Source organism: Cherax quadricarinatus, chromosome 48 (genome assembly GCF_038502225.1).
Source record: "Cherax quadricarinatus isolate ZL_2023a chromosome 48, ASM3850222v1, whole genome shotgun sequence".
In the NCBI taxonomy this organism is placed as follows: Eukaryota; Metazoa; Arthropoda; class Malacostraca; order Decapoda; family Parastacidae; genus Cherax; species Cherax quadricarinatus.
In genome coordinates, this window is record NC_091339.1 from 25,633,088 (window position 1) to 25,655,860 (window position 22,773).

The 22,773-nt window shown below is 36.7% G+C and overlaps 1 protein-coding gene across 32 annotated transcripts in view; it reads right to left on the bottom strand.

Moving 5' to 3' along the window:
• The window catches only part of LOC128696092 (collagen alpha chain CG42342), a 672,233-nt gene that overhangs the window by 62,044 nt on the left and 587,416 nt on the right, over positions 1–22,773 (bottom strand). For all 32 annotated transcript variants that reach the window (XM_070094994.1, XM_070095004.1, XM_070094998.1 and 29 more), the window contains 5 exons: positions 22,586–22,612; positions 16,092–16,130; positions 11,219–11,323; positions 10,207–10,314; positions 1,806–1,832 (listed from right to left, as the gene is read on the bottom strand). In XM_070094994.1, coding sequence (XP_069951095.1) covers positions 1,806–1,832; positions 10,207–10,314; positions 11,219–11,323; positions 16,092–16,130; positions 22,586–22,612 — 306 coding nt within the window. The remainder of the gene's footprint in view (positions 1–1,805; positions 1,833–10,206; positions 10,315–11,218; positions 11,324–16,091; positions 16,131–22,585; positions 22,613–22,773) is intronic.

Below are 22,773 nucleotides of genomic sequence, written 5' to 3' on the forward strand. Positions count from 1 at the left end.
CTGATGCTGTTTACGTTTTATCTCTGCAATAGTTAAATACCTGTTTAACGAACTTGTAAGAGTTAACCTCTCTTATACTTATTAATGCTAATTATAATTTTTGTAGGTGGCTAATTCCATCATTCAATTAAAAAGAAATTATACATTATGGCTAACTGAATGCTCTGAATATAATTTTTATATACGAGTGACCAGCAAAGAGGTGGGGCCAGGAGCTGTGACTCAACCCCTGCAACCACAAATAGTATAAATAGGAAAGAAAGTAAATAAAGCAAATAAAGTATTGTACACAGAATGAGAATACACTGATGTAAGTTTTGTACAGTATATCACTTTACAGAAAATATCCACTCTCAAGTAATGATGCAGTATGCAGCAAAATACAGCACCTCTGAAATGAGAAGTAATCAGGTTTGATTGAAGGAAGGGTAACTAAAATTCCTTGGATCAATAGCCCTTCACCAGTATCAAGGAACATCTCTTGAAGGGTTGTTGAGAGAAGGAAATTAAGAGCACAAGCATGTTTTGATGTGAGACATCAAGGAGTGTGTTAGGCAATAAAAAATAAGTACAAAATATACACAAAAGTACCCAAGGAAAAATTAAAACAAATAAGAATTATCATAAACACACAACAAAAATAAACACTCACACCAAGTTAAAAGATCCCACATCAGTTAGAAACTGTTAAATTATCAACACATATTAACCCTTTCAGGGTTTTGGCCATACTAGTACGGCTTACGCACCAGGGTTTTTGACGTACTAGTACGCATAACTCTAGCGCCCTCAAATCTAGTGAGAAAGCTGGTAGGCCTACATATGAAAGAATGGGTCTGTGGTCAGTGTGCGCAGTATAAAAAAAATCCTGCAGCACACAGTGCGTAATGAGAAAAAAAAACTGACCATGTTTTTGGATTAAAACAGCGACTTTGCACTGTATTTTCGTATGGTATTTATTGTTGTATTCTAGTTTTCCTGGTCTCATTCTACAGAATGGAAGACATACTACTGAAATTGAGATGATTTTGACTGATTTTACAATGAAAAGTACCTTGAAATTGAGCTCAAAGTAGCAGAAATGTTCGATTTTTACCAAAGTTCAAAAGTAAACAAATCATGCTAAGCGTCCAATACACGTCAACTGGTGAGTCTAATATTCTTTCACAAGTGTGCCGATAGTATTTATACCATTTTCTACACTAATGCAGTAGTCTGCATAACAGTAAATCTATTTTTTGTGAGAATAAAAATTCAAAGTGGAAAGCAAAAGAATGTAAGAGGGGCGTTGGGACGTGACTAATGAACAAAGGAAATGTCATTTTAGTGCCAGGAATGTCTTTGTTTATTCTCAACCCTATTTGGATATTGGCATGTTTTGAAATTTGTGTGAAATTGGCAAAATTGCTAAATTCTGACCACTGTATTGGATAGTTGAAATCAGTAAATGGGTGGTTTCTTGCACTCATTCGATAGAAAAAATGGAGTTCTAGCGAAATATTCATGATTTTTGTCGACTAGTACAATGGAATTGGCCGAAAATAGGGCTCAAAGTGGGCAAAATTGCCAATGCGAGAGCATAATTCCGTAAGTTTTCCATCAAATTTCACACTTTTGGTGTCATTATGATCGGGAAAAGATTCTCTATCTTTTCACAAGAAAAAATAATTTTTTTTTTAAATTTGGGCCACCCTGAGAACAAGTCTCTGAGAGGGCCTGTCGACCCTGAAAGGGTTAAAGACTCTCCTAAAAGAAATATTAAAAACAATGCTAAAATATGAAAACAAAATGTTTTGGAGACTCACCTTCATGCCATCAAGACCTGGAACTCCCTGTGGAGTAAATATTAAAAACACTTAAATAAACTTTAGGAACACTTAAGCAAATATTAAGAACATTTAAGTAAACCTGAGAAGATAAAAGCACAGTTCTTGATATGATCACATTTTCTAATTAGCAAATTAATACGCAACAAAAGCAAAATGAAGAATAACAAAAATACCACAGCCGGCACAAATCACCATTAACCCACAAATATGAGATGAAAGCTTTTGATATTTCAGCACTTCATGAACCATTATAAAGTCTCACTTGTGACTTGTTAATGGTCCAAGACAGGCAGAAACTCAAAATATCTCCAATTACTGGGTTAGTCGTGAAAAATCTAAATGGTCAGTTGTTAACATTCAGCAAAATTTTTGATCTAAGTCAGTTGAACATCAGTGCTTCAATTTGATTTTTTGACAATTTCCAGTGTCAGTCTTGAATCTTAGCATCTGAAAAATTATACAAGTATTAAAATTTCTTCAGTGATATTTAATACATAATGCACTAGTATTACAGCAAGAATATACTAGAGTGAAAAATTATGTGGGGAAATTTAATTAATACTCTGATTCTGAAAAATTAATATAATTATGTTTTTTCAACGCACCAGCTGCATCCTACCAAGGCAGGGCGGCCCCAAAAAATAACAAAAGATTTTCTTTTTAAATTTAGTAATACATACAGGAGAAGGGGTTACTAGCCCCTTGCTCCCAGTATTATAGTTGCCTCTTACAACGTGCCTGGCTTATAGAGGAAGAATTCTGTTTCACTTCCCAATGGAGATAAGAGGAAATAAACAAGAACAAGAACTAGTAAGAAAATAGAAGAAAACCCAGAGGGGTGTGTATATATGTGCTTGTACATGCATGTGTAGGATGACTTAAGTGTAAGTAGAAGTAGCAAGATGTACCTGAAATCTTGCCTGTTCATGAGACAGAAAAAAGACACCAGCAATCCCACCATCATGTAAAACAATTACAGGCTTTCATTTTACACTCACTTGGCAGGACAGTAGTACCTCCCTGGGCGGTTGCTGTCTACCAACCTACTACCTAGGTAAAATAATTATATGAAAATTAAATAAATTTCTTTCACAGAATAGTATGAGTAGTCTTGCCAGTGCCAATAATCCCCAACATTTCTATTTCAACAATTGATCAATATGGAACTGTAATTAATACATATTACAACTAAAAGGAAAATGGAAAAGAGGGTGGGAGTTTGGGGGTTGTAATAAGGAAAGGGGTGGAGGTGAGAGTAAGGGGGGATGGTAGTATAAAGGAAGGGATAGAGTAAGGGGGGAGGTGGTATAGGGGAAGGAGTGGAGAAATAGGGGAAGGGGTGAGGTAATAAGGAAGGCATGGGAGAATAGGGATAGAGGTGGGAGAAAGGGGAAAGGGTGGTAACATGATTGGGGGGGGGGGGTGATTATGTAGTATGGGAAGGTAGTGCTGAATATAATTGTGCAAGGGTTAATCTAGCAAGCTCCGAATGTCCTGTACCTCACACTGACATGTCCAGTATGCAGGCAGCAGCTAGTGGTGACTACCAAAGCCTTCAGAATACTGTAATTATTAAATCATGAGCAATCTCTACCCAACAAATGTCAGCTCTACATACATGCATAAAATTAACATATACTACAAGGCATGAATACATTTGGAAAACCAACCCCAAAAAAATATTTTTAATGCATCCTTAAGTAAATCATAAGTAGTTCTACACATCGAAGGAATGAACAAGTTCTTAAGTTATTAATTACTGCGGTTCGAAAGTGACATTGTAGTAAGAGAAATATCCTAAGTTGGAATATCTCGAGTCAATGACCTTTTCTACTGTAAGTGAATAATATAAGACATTTATGAAATCTCGTTTATAGATGAATAAATTGTGGAAAACCCTAAGAAAATTCCATCTTACATTAATACTATGTAGAAGTTTTAAGCATATTTTATTTATTTATTTATTTATTTATTTATTTAAAAATTTGAGCACACATACAGAGGTACAAAAAATACAGATAAGAGCAGCATGCCAAAGCCACTTATACTATGCATAGCATTACGGGCTGGCTTAAAATTAACTTAAGATGAACTAAGCAATGATGACATCAGTGATAAAACTTTAATGTAAACAGATTACTATAAAGCACAAGTGAGTATTACAAAGACAGGTCATATGGTTGTATGCATTGTTGTACATTCAGTAGAATGGAGTATTCTGTTAGGTAGTGTATTTAAAAAATAATAAAGTTAGATTGGGTTTTAGGTTTAACATTTATGTGATATAATTGTGAGAAACATTTAAGGTATACAATTTATAAGGTTCAGTTATTCAGTATTTATTTGGTTTTGGGTGAGTAAGTGATCTTTGAGAAGAGACTTGAATTTATAAACAGGTAGTGTTTCTTTTATATTTACAGGTAATGAGTTCCAGATTTTAGGGCCTTTTATGTGCATTGAGTTTTTGCATAGTGTGAGATGGACACAAGGAACATCAAAGAGTGATCTGTGCCTTGTGTTATGGTCATGTGTTCTGTTGAGGTTGGCAAGGAGATGTTTGAGGGGAGGGTTAATATCAGAGTTAAGTGTTCTATGTATGTAATAGGTGCAGTAATAAGTATGAATGTTTTGTATGGTGAGTAGGTTTAGTGTATTGAATATTGGTGGAGTGTGCTGCCTATAGTGAGAATTTGTTATCATTCTAACTGCAGCCTTTTGTTGGGTAATTAGTGGTCTGAGATGGTTACTTGTTGTTGAGCCCCATGCACAAATTCCGTAGATGAGATAGGGGTAAATAAGAGAGTGATATAGGGCCAGGAGGGCTGACTGTGGAGCATAGTACCGTATCTTCGATAGTATGCCTACAGTCTTGGAAATTTTCTTAGAAATTTGTTGTATATGTGTATGAAATTTGAGTCTATTATCAAGGTGGATTCCTAAAAATTTTCCCTCTGTTAGCTTTGTGATAGGTGATCCGTTTATCATTATGTTAAGAGGGACATCTGTAGCTCTGTTACCAAACTGAATGAAGTAGGTTTTGTCAATGTTTAGTGTAAGTTTGTTAGTCCTCATCCAGGTAGATATTTTCTGTAATTCGGTATTTACAGTATTGGCTAGCGTGACTGGGCTCGGGTGGGAGAAGACGTATGTAGTGTCATCTGCAAATAGTGTGGGTTTGAGTAATTGCGAAGCATTTGGTAGGTCATTTATGTATAGGAGAAAGAGAAGAGGGCCAAGGACACTTCCCTGTGGGACACCAACTGTAATTGGTTGTGCAGAAGAGTTTGCCCCATTTGCATACACATATTGGCTTCTGTTGCTGAGGTATGACTTGAGGTAGTTGAGGGAGTGCCCTCTTATACCATAGTGTGACAATTTTACGTGGAGCAAGTCATGGTTAACTGTATCAAAAGCTTTACGTAAGTCAATGAAGATCCCCAGTGGGACTTCTTTTTTCTCTATTGCAGTGTATATATGTTCTAGCATGTGTATAATAGCATCATTAGTATTTTTATTTGGCCTGAATCCAAATTGGCAGGGGTTGAGTATGTTTTGGGAGATAAGGTAGGAGTAGATTCGTTTATGAATTAATTTTTCGAAGATTTTTGAGAGAGGGTGTAAGTTGGATATTGGCCTATAGTTATTCAACTCTGTTTGGTCTCCTCCTTTGTGGATCGGGGTGACCCTTGCTATTTTGAGTACTGTAGGGAAGGTGGAGGATTCAATGGATTTGTTAAAGAGTGTTGCAATGATTGGTGATAGCACTTGTGACACTTTTTTGTATATAAAGGGTGGTAAGGTATTTAAATCTCCTGCCTTGTTTTTTAGCGTGTTGATAATAAGGGAGACTTCGTATGGGTTAGTCGGAGCTAGGAACAGTGTGTTCGGGTAGTTGCCAGTGAGGTAGTCATTTGGTGGGGTATCTGAGCTTGGGATTTTATTGGCAAGGTTTTGTCCTATAGTGGAGAAGAAGTCATTGAGTCTGTTTGCTGTTTCTGTTGGTGGGAGTTGGGGTTCATCTGATTTTGCTAATTTTATTTCGCTATTTCGTGATATCTTTTTTGTTCCTAGAATTTCTGATAGGGTTTTCCAGGTCTTTTTTATATCACCTCGTAAGTTGGATAATCTGTTCTCATAATACAATTTTTTTGCCCTTCTTATCAGGCTGGTTAGGATTGACGAGTAACGTTTTGTTTGGTCTCTGGTTATGTGACCCATTCTGTACTGTTTTTCATATTGGTGTTTTGTATTTATGGATTTGAGAATGCTGGGTGTTAACCAGGAACTGTTCAGTCTCTTAGCTGTCATCTGTTTAGTTTTTTTAGGGCAGTGCTTGTTATAGAGGTATTGGGTTTTTTTTAGAAAATTATTAATACATTCGTCAATATCTGTATAGATTTCTAGCTCAGTGTGCCAGTCAATGTTTGCTACTGCTGTTGTGAAGTTATTAATGGCTGCCTCATTGTGAAGTCTGAAGGTGACTTTAGTAGTGTCTTGGGGTAATTTACCAAGAGTTGTTATGAGAAAAGTAGGGTAGTGGTCTGTGGTATTATCTGTAATTATGCCTGATTTTAAAGGGGATATGGTGTTGGTCCAGATGTGGTCAAGTAGGGAAACACTAGTCTCTGTAACTCTTGTAGGTTTTGTTACTGTTGGTAGCAACATACAGTTACTCATTGTGTTTGTGAATTCAGTAACGTGTGGGTCCTGGTCTTGCAGGAGATTTATATTGAAGTCACCTGAGAGTAGTAAGTGATCTTTGTTCATGCATGCATCAGTTATCATACTTCCTAGGTTTTGACTAAATTGGCTAATGTTTGACTGTGGAACTCTGTAAATGTTTATCAATGTGAGAGGTTTTTGTAGGTATTTGGATTTGAATTTGGCTATTATATATTCCCCATGTTCATCCCTTGTGCAAGTATTAGTGATACATTCTAGTTGGTCTGAGTAGTATATGGCTGTGCCACCCCCTTGTTGGTCTGGCCTACAGTTGTGTATGGCTGTGTAACCAGGAATGGCATAGACATCTGTACTATCAGGCTTTAGCCAGGTTTCAGTTAGTGTAATGATGGACATATTGGCATGTAAGGAATTTAGTAATGCTATGAGGTCATCGTAATGCTTGCTTAAAGATCTGATATTGTAGTTAAAGATAGTTATGTTGTTGCTGGCACTGAGAAGTGCCTTTGATTGTTCTGCAGTGTAGTAATTACAGTAACTGTTTGATTCATTTAAGTCATTAAATAAGAGGTTGGTATCAGGATCAATGCTTGTAATCATAAGATTTGTAGTGAATCTATAGTTAGAATTAAGTATAAAACAAAGTAAATATTTATCAGAGATAAATATCCAAGTGCAATTTATAACTAGAATCTAAACAGAAAAAGTAAGACAGCATAAAAACATTTACATCAAGGATAAGATTCAATATACTAACATTTAAATTTGTCTTAAAATTTCATTCTGTATTTAAGAGCTCACATACTGTACTATTACAAAATACATAAAAAATAAATGTAGCAGCACTTATCTTAAACATTCCCTCAGTGCCAGTTGGGGCTCTTGATCCAAGGAACTGGGCTTATCCTCCCTTTCCTTGAATAAAATATTATTACTTCCCATTCCAAAGACACTATTATGACCCCCTACAGTATGTATTAGCGTTTCCCCACCAATTACGCAAAAAATAAATTCTAGTAACAGAGAATTTTTTCAGAATTTTTGTAATTCTTATTTAGAGGAACATGCAATCTAAACTTCTAACTATAAGAAACAATTAGTGGAACCTAAATGCCAAAATTTACAAAATGTTAAAATAAATTACAATGCGTGTTAACCACGTAATTTAAAGTGTTAATGTAATAGTGTAAAGTACATATAGACGTTTGAAGGAAAAAACACCGAAATGAATGGTAACTCGATTAGTGGACTACAGAGAATGAAGTAATATGTATTTATTTTTGTATATTAGTAGGTATATAGGTATACTCCAAGGTAGCAGGATCGAAAGACAGTACCCACCCAGGGAGGTACTACCATCCTGCCAAGCAAGTGTGAAATGGAAGCCTGTAACTGTTTTGCATGATGGTAGGATTCCTGGTGTCTTTTTTCTGTCTCATAAACATGCAAGATTTCAGGTACATTTTACTACTTCTACTTACACTTAGGTCACACTACACATGCATGTACAAGCACCTCTCTGGATTTTCTTCTATTTTTCTTACTAGTTCTTGTCCTTGTTTATTACCTCTTATCTCTATGGGGAAGTGGAACAGAATTCTTCTTCTGCAAGCCATGCATGTTGTAAAAGGCAACTAAAATGCTAGGAGCAAAAGGTTAGTAACCCCTTCTCTTGTATATATTACTAAAGTTAAAAAGAGAATTTTTTTGTTTTTGGGGCCACCCTGGTTTGGTGGGATACGGGCAGTTTGTTGAAAGAAGATATATGTACGTATACTGGTATGTATGTATATTGGTGTGTATGGTCTATGTACACACACACTACAGATAGAACCAGAAGACATGCAGTCAAGTAAAAAAGAAAATGCACCAGGAATGTGAGAAGATATTTCTTCATGCTATATGTGAGTTTAAAGTATACTGGATAAATATCCCAGGCACAGTGTAACTGATAACTTTAATGACAGTATTTTCAATCAATATCATACCAAATATCAGAGCATCACCAACATTTGACTGAATCCCTTCATGCTTTTTCTGCATGCAATGTATCAAACCAAATAATTTAGAAAGTATTCATGTGTGAAACTAATAATGACCAACAAAAATTAATGAAAAGTGAATAAGCTAACCTACAAAGTTATTCAGAGTTTGTATATATGATAAAGAAATCCAAGTAGCAAACTTGAAGACATTAAGGGAGTGAACAAGAGTCGACTGTATTCAGAAAGTTTGGAAGGGGTAAAAGTACTGTTGCTAATAATATAAAAACACTGCACTAACAAACTGGAGGAGTTACAAACCAGATTTTTTCTGCCAAGTTCCTCTAATTTAAAAATGTGCAAGAATGAGAGATTAAATCAAATGCAGAAATTGGGTAATGAGTGACAGCAAATTTCCAAGACTAAATTCTTAAAACTACATAAACAATATACACATCATAGTGAAGCTAAATGCTTTGCTTTCTAAAATAATAAAAAATGATCAATGGATGCTTCAAAAATTAACTGTCAACATAGCTGAAATAACATTCAATGTAAAAAAGCAAGTTTCATATGTGCTCAGAGTAGGTTAGAGCATGCAGAATCTTCCTCTAAACTCAAGCACATCTACTGAAACTATTTCTGTATATTGCTTTGGGTGCTAAAATCTAAGAAACAAAAGATTTACTCCAACATTACCTTTTCAAGAATATTAGACATGTTAATCAATAGACATTCAATCGAATATGCTGATAATACACAATGAATGTTTAGCAAAAAGGTAAGATACATACCCAATTTCTGCAACTTGGCTAAATGACAAAATGGAAAAAATTGCACCATCTGCCTGCAAGAAAACTCCAGCTATCACTATAATTTCAACATGAACAAGGAAAGACCTGCACTGTCATTTAATGTCATCAAACCGAGAAAATCTTTAAAACACTGGCAGTAAACATATAGCTTATAAACAAACTAACTTAATATACAAGAAAATTCTTGACCTATGATTTTAAAACAGTATGTACTATCTTTTTTAAACCAGGACTTTGCTTTACATGCTATAACTACATGAAAAGTTGCTATAAGAGAAAAACTTATGCAACAGCAATGATAAAGGTAACTGCACGAGTAGATAATGCCTTTGGATAATCAGGCTTTACAATGTTCCCACATAAAATGTTTCAGAATTTTGTTTACAAAACGACTCCTAGAACTACAAAAATAAATAGGAAATCTAATTTAGAATGTATGTTCAGCTATACAAGCTTTTTAAAGTCTACAAAAAAACTCACAGGCATATCAGGTACAGTATGTACCTTGCAGAGAATGGGGAAACAAAAGGTTTCAAGAAAAAAATGCAATTACAGTGATTTATTGGCCTTAGTAAGTTCGCTTCTTAAATACAGACATTAATAATCGTCTCCAGCACAAGTGATGTCAGACGTGGTGAAAAAGAAAAGTCCAAAATCAATAATTCCTAAAGACAGATATTTTGTGAACATTTATTGCATCTGGACACAGATACACTGTGTATATTATGAATGAAATTATGATATATCATTAGCTTGTACTGCCAGTTTCTGAAGTAGTTAACAGTTTGATAGCTATTAATGACATCAGAAACACAGGTGACATCACTAACACCATCACCTAAAACATAATACACATTCACCTCAATTATTACCACTCAAGACTTCTAGCAACCTTACCGCTGGACCAGGTTTGCCACTTTCTCCAGCGCGGCCTGGCTCTCCCCTGAGTCCCATCGGACCTGGTAAGCCCATAGGACCAGGGTCACCTTTGTCGCCCTTTCCACCCTAAAGAGATGAAATAAAATATGAAAAGGAAAATAAAAAGTTATCGACTTATTGGCATTTTTTCTATAAAAGTCTGGACCTCAAAATGTTAATATATTTTTATCTGCTGATCACATCAGTATATTTTCATATTAGATATTGAAACAACACTGATTGAAAATAAAACTTTGTAATAACGAACCCTTATTAAATCGATTTCAGATTAACTGACAAAATATTTGGCCAGACACATATTCCACTGCATCAAGGCATTTCAACAAAATGGGTTTTGGTTTCAACAGACACTTCCTTCTTCCTATTAGTCTGTTATACCTAGGTTTCACTATACACTATCTGAACTTTAACTATTTATGTGAAAATATCAAGTGCTGATCTAGCTAGTGTCCAGTTCATTTCATAATTTACAAGTCAGCAAATGCTTCAAGAGAATGATTAAAATCTTCAATTGTAACCCTTAAAATGTTTCAAACTTTCTTATAATACTCTGAAAACAAAAATATATGCATAAAAACAAGCTTTTTTTATAGAAATGGTATTTTTTTAAATTGCAGTGTTTTACATTTTAATTTATAGGTTAAGATGTGTTGTCCTATTTCAACTCATTTCAAAACCCACACCTACTTTAAAAGTACAGAATGCAACTCACAATTCAACTAAAATCCAAGTACCTATTTACTGTTAGATAAATGGGTAGCAGGTGTAGAGACGCCCATAAACCTCGCCCTGCCTGAGAATCAAACCTGGGTCCTTGCTGCTGGGAACTGAGCTAAAGGGCTGTACTATGAAAAAATCTGTATGTAATGCATAATTATAACTAATTTACAATCAGTAATGAAAGTTCTTTGAAATTAGCTTAAAAAACACTGAACAACTATTAAACATTAACAAGTGATTATGTACTGACCGCATCACCCTTTGCACCATCTAGACCCATAGCACCCTTGATGCCCGGAGGTCCTTGCAGCCCTGGTGATCCTGGTGGTCCTGGAGGTCCTGGTGGGCCCATAATCTGTCCATAAAGAATTTGCCAAATTTTACCATTTATACTTTTGTATTTTATATGTGGATGCACTTACAATACTGTATGATACACTTTCACAATAAGCAGATAATATTCTTGCATGATTCAATTTAGGATCAGTTACTGGATCAATTTTACTTAGAGTGAATAATAAGTATAATTTTCTCTGTTAGTTTTTATGAAAGACATTCATACTTTGTGTGTGTATAGAAAGCTCATAGCTGTTTGGTAAATTTTGCTCAAAAACTATATATTTAATAATTATGTTTTTCTTTAGGATAATCCAGTTGTATAATCAGAGAAACCTTATCAAACTATGTTTTTATAGCATTACTTAATAGAATAATCCATTCTCTTGAATGCACTGTAACTCATCTAGTGACCATATAAACTGTTACTGTACTACAGATCACCAATTTGATTTGATTTGATTAGATCTGATTAATAAATTGTACGACTACATATAGTAAACTGATCATTTTGTTGTATTATTCACTGTAATGATACAAAATTGTAGAACTATAATGCTTCAAAATTGAAATGTTCAAATTTCATTGTTTATAATACTCAATTGTACTTAATATTGTAAATTGTTTACTGTAACTTACCATTAAATAGCTTAGATAATCTTAAGTTAATTTTAAGCCTGCCCATAATGCTCAGCATACAAGGGGCTTTTGAAATAAACACCCAACTACTATTATACCTTGTACTACTATGTATCATGTCCCAATAAAATATTATTATTATTATTATTATTATTATTATTATTATTATTATTATTATTATTATTATTATTATTATTATTATTACTATGAGGAATCAAATTCAAAATGGGAATTGACACAGTTACTTTTTGCTGATGATACTGTGCTTATGGGAGATTCTAAAGAAAAATTACTAAGGCTAGTGGATGAGTTTGAGAATGTGTGTAAAGGTAGAAAGTTGAAAGTGAACTTAGAAAAGAGTAAGGTGATGAGGGTATCAAATGATTTAGATAAAGAAAAATTGGATATCAAATTGGGGAGGAGGAGTATGGAAGTGAATGTTTTCAGATACTTGGGAGTTGACGTGTCGGCGGATGGATTTATGAAGGATGAGGTTAATCATAGAATTGATGAGGGAAAAAAGGTGAGTGGTGCGTTGAGGTATATGTGGAGTCAAAAAAAGTTATCTATGGAGGCAAAGAAGGGAATGTATGAAAGTATAGTAGTACCAACACTCTTATATGGATGTGAAGCTTGGGTGGTAAATGCAGCAGCGAGGAGACGGTTGGAGGCAGTGGAGATGTCCTGTCTAAGGGCAATGTGTAGTGTAAATATTATGCAGAAAATTCGGAGTGTGGAAATTAGGAGAAGGTGTGGAGTTAATAAAAGCATTAGTCAGAGGGCAGAAGAGGGGTTGTTGAGGTGGTTTGGTCATTTAGAGAGAATGGATCAAAGTAGAATGACATGGAAAGCATATAAATCTATAGGGGAAGGAAGGAGGGGTAGAGGTCGTCCTCAAAAGGGTTGGAAAGATGGGGTAAAGGAGGTTTTGTGGGCGAGGGGCTTGGATTTCCAGCAAGCATGCATGAGCGTGTTAGATAGGAGTGAATGGAGACGAATGATACTTGGGACCTGACGATCTGTTGGAGTGTGAGCAGGGTAATATTTAGTGAAGGGATTCAGGGAAACCAGTTATTTTCATATAGTCAGACTTGAGTCCTGGAAATGGGAAGTACAATGCCTGCACTTTAAAGGAGAGGTTTGGGATATTGGCAGTTTGGAGGGATATGTTGTGTATCTTTATACATATATGCTTCTAAACTGTTGTATTCTGAGCACCTCTGCAAAAGCAGTGATAATGTGTGAGTGTGGTGAAAGTGTTGAATGATGATGAATGTATTTTCTTTTTGGGGATTTTCTTTCTTTTTTGGGTCACCCTGCCTCGGTGGGAGACAGCCGACTTGTTGAAAAAAAAAAAAAAAACTTGTGTGTTAATTTTTTACTAAATGCATTCATACTTTGTGTATATTCATTTTGTGTATGTATAAAGAGTTACAGTTGCTCAAGAATGAATGGATTAATAATTATTTTTTATTTAAGCCGAGTTACAGCCTCTCCTCGCTTAGCGACGTACTCATTTATCGACGACTTGTACTTACAATGGGCTCTCTGACCAGTATGCATACTAAATGTATATCAGAGCTGAGTTCCTCTATTCTGTTTATTACAATATACAGTACACTATTGCAAAACATTTAAAAAATACTAAAAATGTTATGAATGGTGCAAAGGTGACATTAAAACAATATCAAAGATGGTTGACACAAACCCAATACCATTATAGTATGCTCCTCACTCAGAGATTAATTCATTTACCAATGTGGTCTTAGGAACAGAACTCTATCATTAAGTGAGGAGAGGCTGTATTAATATTTTTTTTGATAACTCTTTTACTAAATGTATTCAAACTGTGTATTTCGGTATATGGACATTTGAAGAAATCACATTTGTTTGTTGGAGATTGGTCAATGACATTAGATACGGAATTTTATGACTGTGAAATTTGTTTCAGATTATAACATGAGTATCTATGGAAAAATAGCTTCCAAGTTTTGAACAATGGATTTTTTAACAATTTTCAGTAAGAAATCAGTGGTATAAGTGTGGGAAACCTACTTCATCGCAGTCCAAGATGCATCTAAAAGTCAAGAGCCCTAAGTCACACACTTTTAACCCTTTGAGGGTTTTCGTCGTACTAGTACGTCTTACGCGTAGGGGTTTTTGACGTACTAGTACTCATAAATTCTAGCGACCTCAAATCTAGTGGGAGAAAGCTGGTAGGCCTTCATATGAAAGAATGGGTCTATGTGGTCAGTGTGCACAGTCTAAAAAAAATCCTGCAGCACACGGTGCATAATGAGAAAAAAAAAACTTTCCATTTTTTTTTAATAAATCAGCGACTTTGCAGTGTATTTTCGTATAGTATTTATTGTTGTATTCTAGTTTTCTTGGTCTCATTTTATAGAATGGAAGACATATTACTGAAATTGAGATGATTTTGACTGGTTTTACAATGAAAGGTGCCTTGAAATTGAGCTCAAAGTAGCAGAAATGTTCGATTTTTACCAAACTTCAAAAGTAAACAAATCGTGCCAAGCGTGCAATACACGTCAACTGGTGAGTCTAATATTCTTTCACAAGTGCACCAATAATATTTATACCATTTTTTACACTAATGCAGTAGTCTGCATAACAGTAAATCTTATATTTTTTGTGAGAATAAAAATTCAAAGTGGAAAGCAAAAGAATATAAGAGGGGCCTTGAGACGTGACTAATGACTAGAGGAAATGTCATTTTAGTGCCAGGAATGTCTTTCTTGTTTATTCTGGACCCTATTCCGAAATTGGCATCTTTTGAAATTTGTGTGAAATTGGCAAAATTGCTAAATTCTGACCACTGTACTGGATAGTTGAATTTATAAATGGGTGGTTTCTTGCACCCATTCGATAGAAAAAATGGAGTTCTAGCGAAATATTCATGTTTTTTGTCGACTAGTACAGTGAAATTGGCCGAAAATGGGGCTCAAAGTGGGCAAAATCGCCGATCCGTAAACATCGCCGAGACCGCTAACTTTGCGAGAGCATAATTCCGTAAGTTTTCTATCAAATTTCAAACTTTTGGTGTCGTTATGATCGGGAAAAGATTCTCTATCTTTTCATAAGAGAAAATAATTTTTTTTTTTTTAAATTTGGCCGACCCTGAGAACGAGTTTCGGAGAAGGCCTGTCGACCCTCAAAGGGTTAAGAATTAACATCATTGGCATCAGTCTGTTGCATTGCAAACGACATTAATAATCTATTCCAAGACATAAGTGATAAATTACAGCAAATTTTAACTAGGAGATATTACCCAACAAGTCTGGAAGAAAACAGGGAAGGAGAGATCCTGGGTTCTTAAGTCAGCAAGAACCACTCAAGCCTCACCACTACTGTGACCAGACAACAGTATCAGGAAAGTCTGTTGTCCTCAGAGGTCATATACTTAAATATCAAAACTTATCCTGGAACTTTCCAAGCATTTATATGGTGAAGATGTACATTATTTACTTTTGTTTACAGGGACTGATTTTCAGTTCCTGGGGTCTACCTTGTGACCACTGATCAACCAGCAGGATGTGTCTCAATTACCATGGACTTTGCCATATTTACACTTGAACTCTTAAACCATACCCTCGGCTGGGATTGAACCCGCGGTCATAGAGTCTCAAAACTCCAGCCCGTCGCGTTAGCCACTAGACCAGCTAGCCGCAATAAGATTCATCCAACTAGGTATATTTCTACACCATAGGAAGGTTAGCACAGGCACCTCTGTGACCACAAATGCAAGTTTTTACAGACGAATCTCCAGCTGGAGATTCGTCTGTAAAAACTTGCATTTGTGGTCACAGAGGTGCCTGTGCTAACCTTCCTATGGTGTAGAAATATACCTAGTTGGATGAATCTTAGTGTGGCTAGCTGGTCTAGTGGCTAATGAAATGGGCTGGAGTTTTGAGACTATGACCGCGGGTTCAATCCCGGCCGGGGGTATGGTTTGTTTGCAATCGTGTCATTACGATTTCTTGAGTCACTTGAACTCTTGTATGGAACCAGCTTTGTTACTTCTTTCCTAGTGTATACCACTTGCTCACCAATCTCACACTAAATCATTCCTAATTGCTTCATAAAGGACATGAACCATCAATACAGTGCAGACAGTTTAGTCTACTCACCACTTCTCCAGGGACCTCCTTCCATATCCTTGAGTCACCCTGGTGAAAACAAGAGAGCTTCAGGATATTATGAACTCAAATACTAAACAATAAAAAAGATCATAAAAACAAGAATTAATTTCAATACTAAGTACACATACTGAATGATGATATACATTTAATTTTTATTTAATTATATGGTGACAATACAAGTAATTTCAAAATTGATTTTATCATACCACAGTGATAATGCAAGTAATTTTAAAACTGAATATGATGTACAGTCTTATAATCACAGTATGTATGATGACTATATTTACTTCAACCAGGAAGGGATAAAAAATCACGAGTAGAATAAGAAAAAGTATTTTTAAAATGCACTTTCAGATGACCTGAAAAGTTTAGACTGGTGAAAGGTGTAATTGCATTTATTTACTAACTAAACTAGCAGTAGCAATGTAAATTTTTAACTTTGAAAAATTATGCCCAAACAACATAAAACAATACCTAAAGAAATACATTTTTGTTCATTATTCACATCTGTAGTCCTCCCAACTTTTTATACATTTATAGCATGTCTTATATTAATAGCAGAAGTTAAATACAGTAGCACTAACCAGAACTGAACAAAAGCAAAAAATGTCATATTTTTCTATGACAAGTTCCAAATATGTCTAACACCAAGTTCTTCTAAACTAATGAATTTACAGGTGAAAAGCATGTCCATTTCCTGAGTAAAGAGCTGTTATCCTACCAATACTTCATTTCACAGTAGTTGACCAATACATAGGTACATATGTATTTAGTTGCCCAACAGGATAAAGCCCAGTTCCTTCAATTGTGAAATGAAGGTACTATCAATAAGTTATGAGACACCAGTAAGTGTTTTTTTTTTTTTCAACAAGTCGGCCGTCTCCCACCAAGGCAGGGTGACCCAAAAAAGAAAGAAAATCCCCAAAAAGAAAATACTTTCATCATTATTCAACATTTTCATCACACTCACACATTATCACTGCTTTTGCAGAGGTGCTCAGAATACAACAGTTTAGAAGCATATATGTATAAAGATACACAACATATCCCTCCAAACTGCCAATATCCCAAACCCCTCCTTTAAAGTGCAGGCATTGTACTTCCCATTTCCAGGACTCAAGTCTGACTATATGAAAATAACCGGTTTCCCTGAATCCCTTCACTAAATATTACCCTGCTCACACTCCAACAGATCGTCAGGTCCCAAGTATCATTCGTCTCCATTCACTCCTATCTAACATGCTCATGCACGCTTGCTGGAAGTCCAAGCCCCTCGCCCACAAAACCTCCTTTACCCCCTCTTTCCAACCCTTTCGAGGACGACCCCTACCCCTCTTTCCTTCCCCTATAGATTTATACCAGTAAGTGTAACCCTATAAAAATAAGTCTTTGAAAGATATTAGCCTTAGCTTTTACATCCATTTCAGAATCATGTAAATATGGGAATACATGTACATGACAATTTTTTTTTTTTTTTTAACCCTTGAACTGTCCAAGCAGATCTACGTTCACATGCGTAGTGCTCCAAAAGTAGATCTATGTTTTTTTAACATATTTTCAAATAAAAAAAAAATGTAGATCAAAGTTTTTTTTACACTTTTTCAAATGTAAAAAAAGAAAAGATCTACTTTTTTTACATACTTTCAAATGTTGCAAAAATGTAGATCTACGTTTGGACAGTTTAAGGGTTAAACAAGTCAGCCGTCCCCCACCAAGGAAGGGTGACCCAAAAAGAAAAAATCCCCAAAAAGAAAATACTTTCATCATTCAACACTTTCACCTCACTCACACATAATAACTGTTTTTGCAAAGGTGCTCAGAACACAACAGTTTAGAAGCATATAAGTATAAAGATACACAACATATCCCTCCAAACTGCTAATATCCCGAACCCCTCCTTTAGAGTGCAGGCATTGAACTTCCCATTTCCAGGACTCGAGTCCGGCTATATAAAAATAACCGGTTTCCCTGAATCCCTTCACTAAATATTACCCTGCTCACACTCCAACAGATCGTCAGGTCCCAAATACCATTCGTCTCCATTCACTACTATCGAACACGCTCATGCACGCCTGCTGGAAGTCCAAGCCCCTCGCCCACAAAACCTCCCTTACCCCTTCTTTCCAACCTTTTCGAGGACGACCCCTACCCCAAGTATCTGAAAACATTCACTTCTTCCATACTCCTCCTCCCCAATTTGATATCCAATTTTTCTTTATCTAAATCATTTGATACCCTCATCACCTTACTCTTTTCTATGTTCACTTTCAACTTTCTACCTTTACACACACTCCCAAACTCATCCACTAACCTTTGCAATTTTTCTTTAGAATCTCCCATAAGCACAGTATCATCAGCAAAAAACAACTGTCAATTCCCATTTTATATTTGATTCCCCAAAATTTAATCCCACCCCTCTCCCGAACACCCTAGCATTTACTTCTTTTACAACCCCATCTATAAATATATTAAACAACCATGGTGACATTACACATCCCTGTCTAAGACCTACTTTTACTGGGAAATAGTCTCCCTCTCTTCTACACACCCTAACCTGAGCCTCACTATCCTCATAAAAACTCTTTACAGCATTTAGTAATTTATCACCTATTCCATATACATGTACTTGCAACATCTGCCACATTGCTCCTCTATTCACTATCGTATGCCTTTTCTAAATCCATAAATGCAATAAAAACTTCCCTACCTTTATCTAAATACTGTTCACATATATGCTTGATCTACACATCCCCTACCCACTCTGAAACCTCCTTGCTCATCTGCAATCCTACATTCTGTCTTACCTCTAATTCTTTCAATTATAACCCTGCTGTACACTTTTCCTGGTATACTCAGTAAACTTATTCCTCTATAATTTTTACAATCTCTTTTGTCCCCCTTCCCTTTATATAAAGGGACTACACATGCTCTCTGCCAATCCCTAGGTACCTTCCCCTCTTTCATACATTTATTAAACAAAAATACCAATCACTCCAACACTATATCCCCCCTGCTTTTAATATTTCTGTCATGATCCCATCAGTTCCAGCTGCTTTACCCCCTTTCATTCTACGTAATGCCTCACGCACCTCCCCCACACTCACATCCTGTTCTTCTTCACTCCTAAAAGATGGTATACGTCCCTGGCCAGTGCATGAAATTACCGCTTCCCTTTCTTTGTCGCCATTTAAAAGTTCCTCAAAGTATTCTTGCCATCTACCCAAAACCTCCATCTCCCCATCTACTAACTCCCCTACTCTGTTTTTAACTGACAAATCCATTCGTTCTCTAGGCTTTCTTAACTTGTTTAACTCACTCAAAATTTTTTTTCTTATTTTCATTAAAATTTCTTGACATTAGCAGTAAAGGTCGAGAACCAAAACCTAGTCATTGTGGTAGTCTACAAGCTTCCGGATGCAACATCCCAGCAATTCCAGGAACAGCTGTTAAAAATTGACCACTGTCTGGAAAATCTTCCAGCTCCTGCACCCAACATCTTGCTCCTGGGGGATTTCAACTTAAGGCACCTAAAATGGAGGAATATAGCAAATAATATTGTTGCAGTAACAACACCAGGAGGCAGCTCTGATGAAAACTCACACTCACACGAGCTTTTAAATCTCTGCACAAAATTCAATTTAAACCAGCAAATAATAGAGCCTACTAGACTGGAGAATACACTAGACCTCATCTTCACTAACAATGATGATCTGATAAGAAATGTCACCTTATCAAAAACAATATACTCAGACCACAACATAATTGAGGTTCAGACATGTATGCGTGGAGCCCCAGACCGACATAATGAGACTAGTCACGAGGGAGCATTCACCAAATTCAACTTCAATAACAAAAACAAAGTGGGACCAAGTAAACCAAGTCCTAACCGATATAAGCTGGGAAGATATACTAAGCAACACAGACCCCAACGTATGCCTAGAACAGATTAACTTGGTGGCACTCGATGTATGCACAAGGCTTATTCCTCTAAGAAAAAGGAGGCGTAGATGTAAAATAGAAAGAGACAGGCGCTCCCTTTACAGGCGATGGAAAAGAATAACAGAGCGGCTAAAAGAGGTCAATATATCTGAAATGCGTAGGGAGACACTGGTAAGAGAAATAGCAAGCATCGAACTCAAGCTAAAGGAATCTTATAGGAGTCAGGAATCGCGGGAAGAACTAAAAGCCATAAATGAAATCGAATGAAACCCAAAGTATTTCTTCTCCTATGCCAAATCAAAGTCGAGAACAACATCCAGTATTGGGCCCCTACTTAAACAAGATGGGTCCTACACAGATGACAGTAAGGAAATGAGTGAGCTACTCAAGTCCCAATATGACTCATTTTTTAGCAAGCCGCTAACCAGACTGAGAGTCGAAGATCAAAATGAATTTTTTATGAGAGAGCCACAAAATTTGGTTAACACAAGCCTATCCGATGTTATCCTGACGCCAAATGACTTCGAACAAGCGATAAATGACATGCCCATGCACTCTGCCCCAGGGCCAGACTCATGGAACTCCGTGTTCATCAAGAACTGCAAGAAGCCCCTATCACGAGCCTTTTCCATCCTATGGAGAGGGAGCATGGACACGGGGGTCGTCCCACAGTTACTAAAAACAACAGACATAGCCCCACTCCACAAAGGGGGCAGTAAAGCAACAGCAAAGAACTACAGACCAATAGCACTAACATCCCATATCATAAAAATCTTTAAAAGGGTCCTAAGAAGCAAGATCACCACCCATCTAGAAACCCATCAGTTACACAACCCAGGGCAACATGGGTTTAGAACAGGTCGCTCCTGTCTGTCTCAACTATTGGATCACTACGACAAGGTCCTAAATGCACTAGAAGATAAAAAGAATGCAGATGTAATATATACAGACTTTGCAAAAGCCTTCGACAAGTGTGACCATGGCGTAATAGCACACAAAATGCGTGCTAAAGGAATAACAGGAAAAGTCGGTCGATGGATCTATAATTTCCTCACTAACAGAACACAGAGTAGTCGTCAACAGAGTAAAGTCCGAGGCAGCTACGGTGAAAAGCTCTGTTCCACAAGGCACAGTACTTGCTCCCATCTTGTTCCTCATCCTCATATCCGACATAGACAAGATGTCAGCCACAGCACTGTGTCTTCCTTTGCAGATGACACCCGAATCTGCATGACAGTGTCTTCCATTGCAGACACTGCAAGGCTCCAGGCGGACATCAACTGAATCTTTCAGTGGGCTGCAGAAAACAATATGAAGTTCAACGATGAGAAATTTCAATTACTCAGATATGGTAAACACGAGGAAATTAAATCTTCATCAGAGTACAAAACAAATTCTGGCCACAAAATAGAGCGAAACACCAACGTCAAAGACCTGGGAGTGATCATGTCGGAGGATCTCACCTTCAAGGACCATAACATTGTATCAATCGCATCTGCTAGAAAAATGACAGGGTGGATAATGAGAACCTTCAAAACTAGGGAGGCCAAGCCCATGATGACACTCTTCAGGTCACTTGTTCTATCTAGGCTGGAATATTGCTGCACACTAACAGCACCTTTCAAGGCAGGTGAAATTGCTGACCTAGAAAATGTACAGAGAACCTTCACGGCGCGCATAACGGAGATAAAACACCTCAATTACTGGGAGCGCTTGAGGTTCCTGAACCTGTATTCCCTGGAACGCAGGCGGGAGAGATACACGATTATATACACCTGGAAAATCCTAGAGGGACTAGTACCGAACTTGCACACGAAAATCACTCACTACGAAAGCAAAAGACTTGGCAGACGATGCAACATCCCCCCAATGAAAAGCAGGGGTGTCACTAGCACGTTAAGAGACCATACAATAAGTGTCAGGGGCCCGAGACTGTTCAACTGCCTCCCAGCACACATAAGGGGGATTACCAACAGACCCCTGGCAGTCTTCAAGCTGGCACTGAACAAGCACCTAAAGTCGGTTCCTGACCAGCCGGGCTGTGGCTCGTACGTTGGTTTGCGTGCAGCCAGCAGCAACAGCCTGGTTGATCAGGCTCTGATCCACCAGGAGGCCTGGTCACAGACCGGGCCGCGGGGGCATTGACCCCCGGAACTCTCTCCAGGTAAACTCCAGGTCCCGCTTTATCCTATGCTCTCCTTTTGCACTCTCTCACCAGTCTCTTCACCTTTCTTTTACTCTCCATATACTCTACTCTTCTTATAACACTTCTGCTTTGTAAAAACCTCTCATAAGTTAACTTTTTCTCTTTTATCACACCCTTTACTTCATCATTCCACCTTATCAACATGTATTAGACATCCTGTACTAATATAATGTAGTAATAAATAAGAATGTGTAGTAAAAGGAGAAAAAAGTCTAAGAAGATTTAACTGACGACTATCACAAATACAATAAAATTATTCCCAAGATTTTGCTACACCACCTAAGGTATTTGTAATGTTTAGAGATTATTAACATATTAAACAAACACTTAGAGTTACCTGTCTTCTTCTGAGTTTTTTCAGTTTCTGGGATGCATTGCAGGGAAAAAGAAAATGGTACTTATTAAAATTTTGGTAAAAAAAAAAAAAAGTTATAAAAGGCAAATGCAAAAAAATAAACAATAAAATATGTTTGAGTCTGTGACTTATATACTTTATTTATTTACAAAATTGCACTGTAAGTGGTT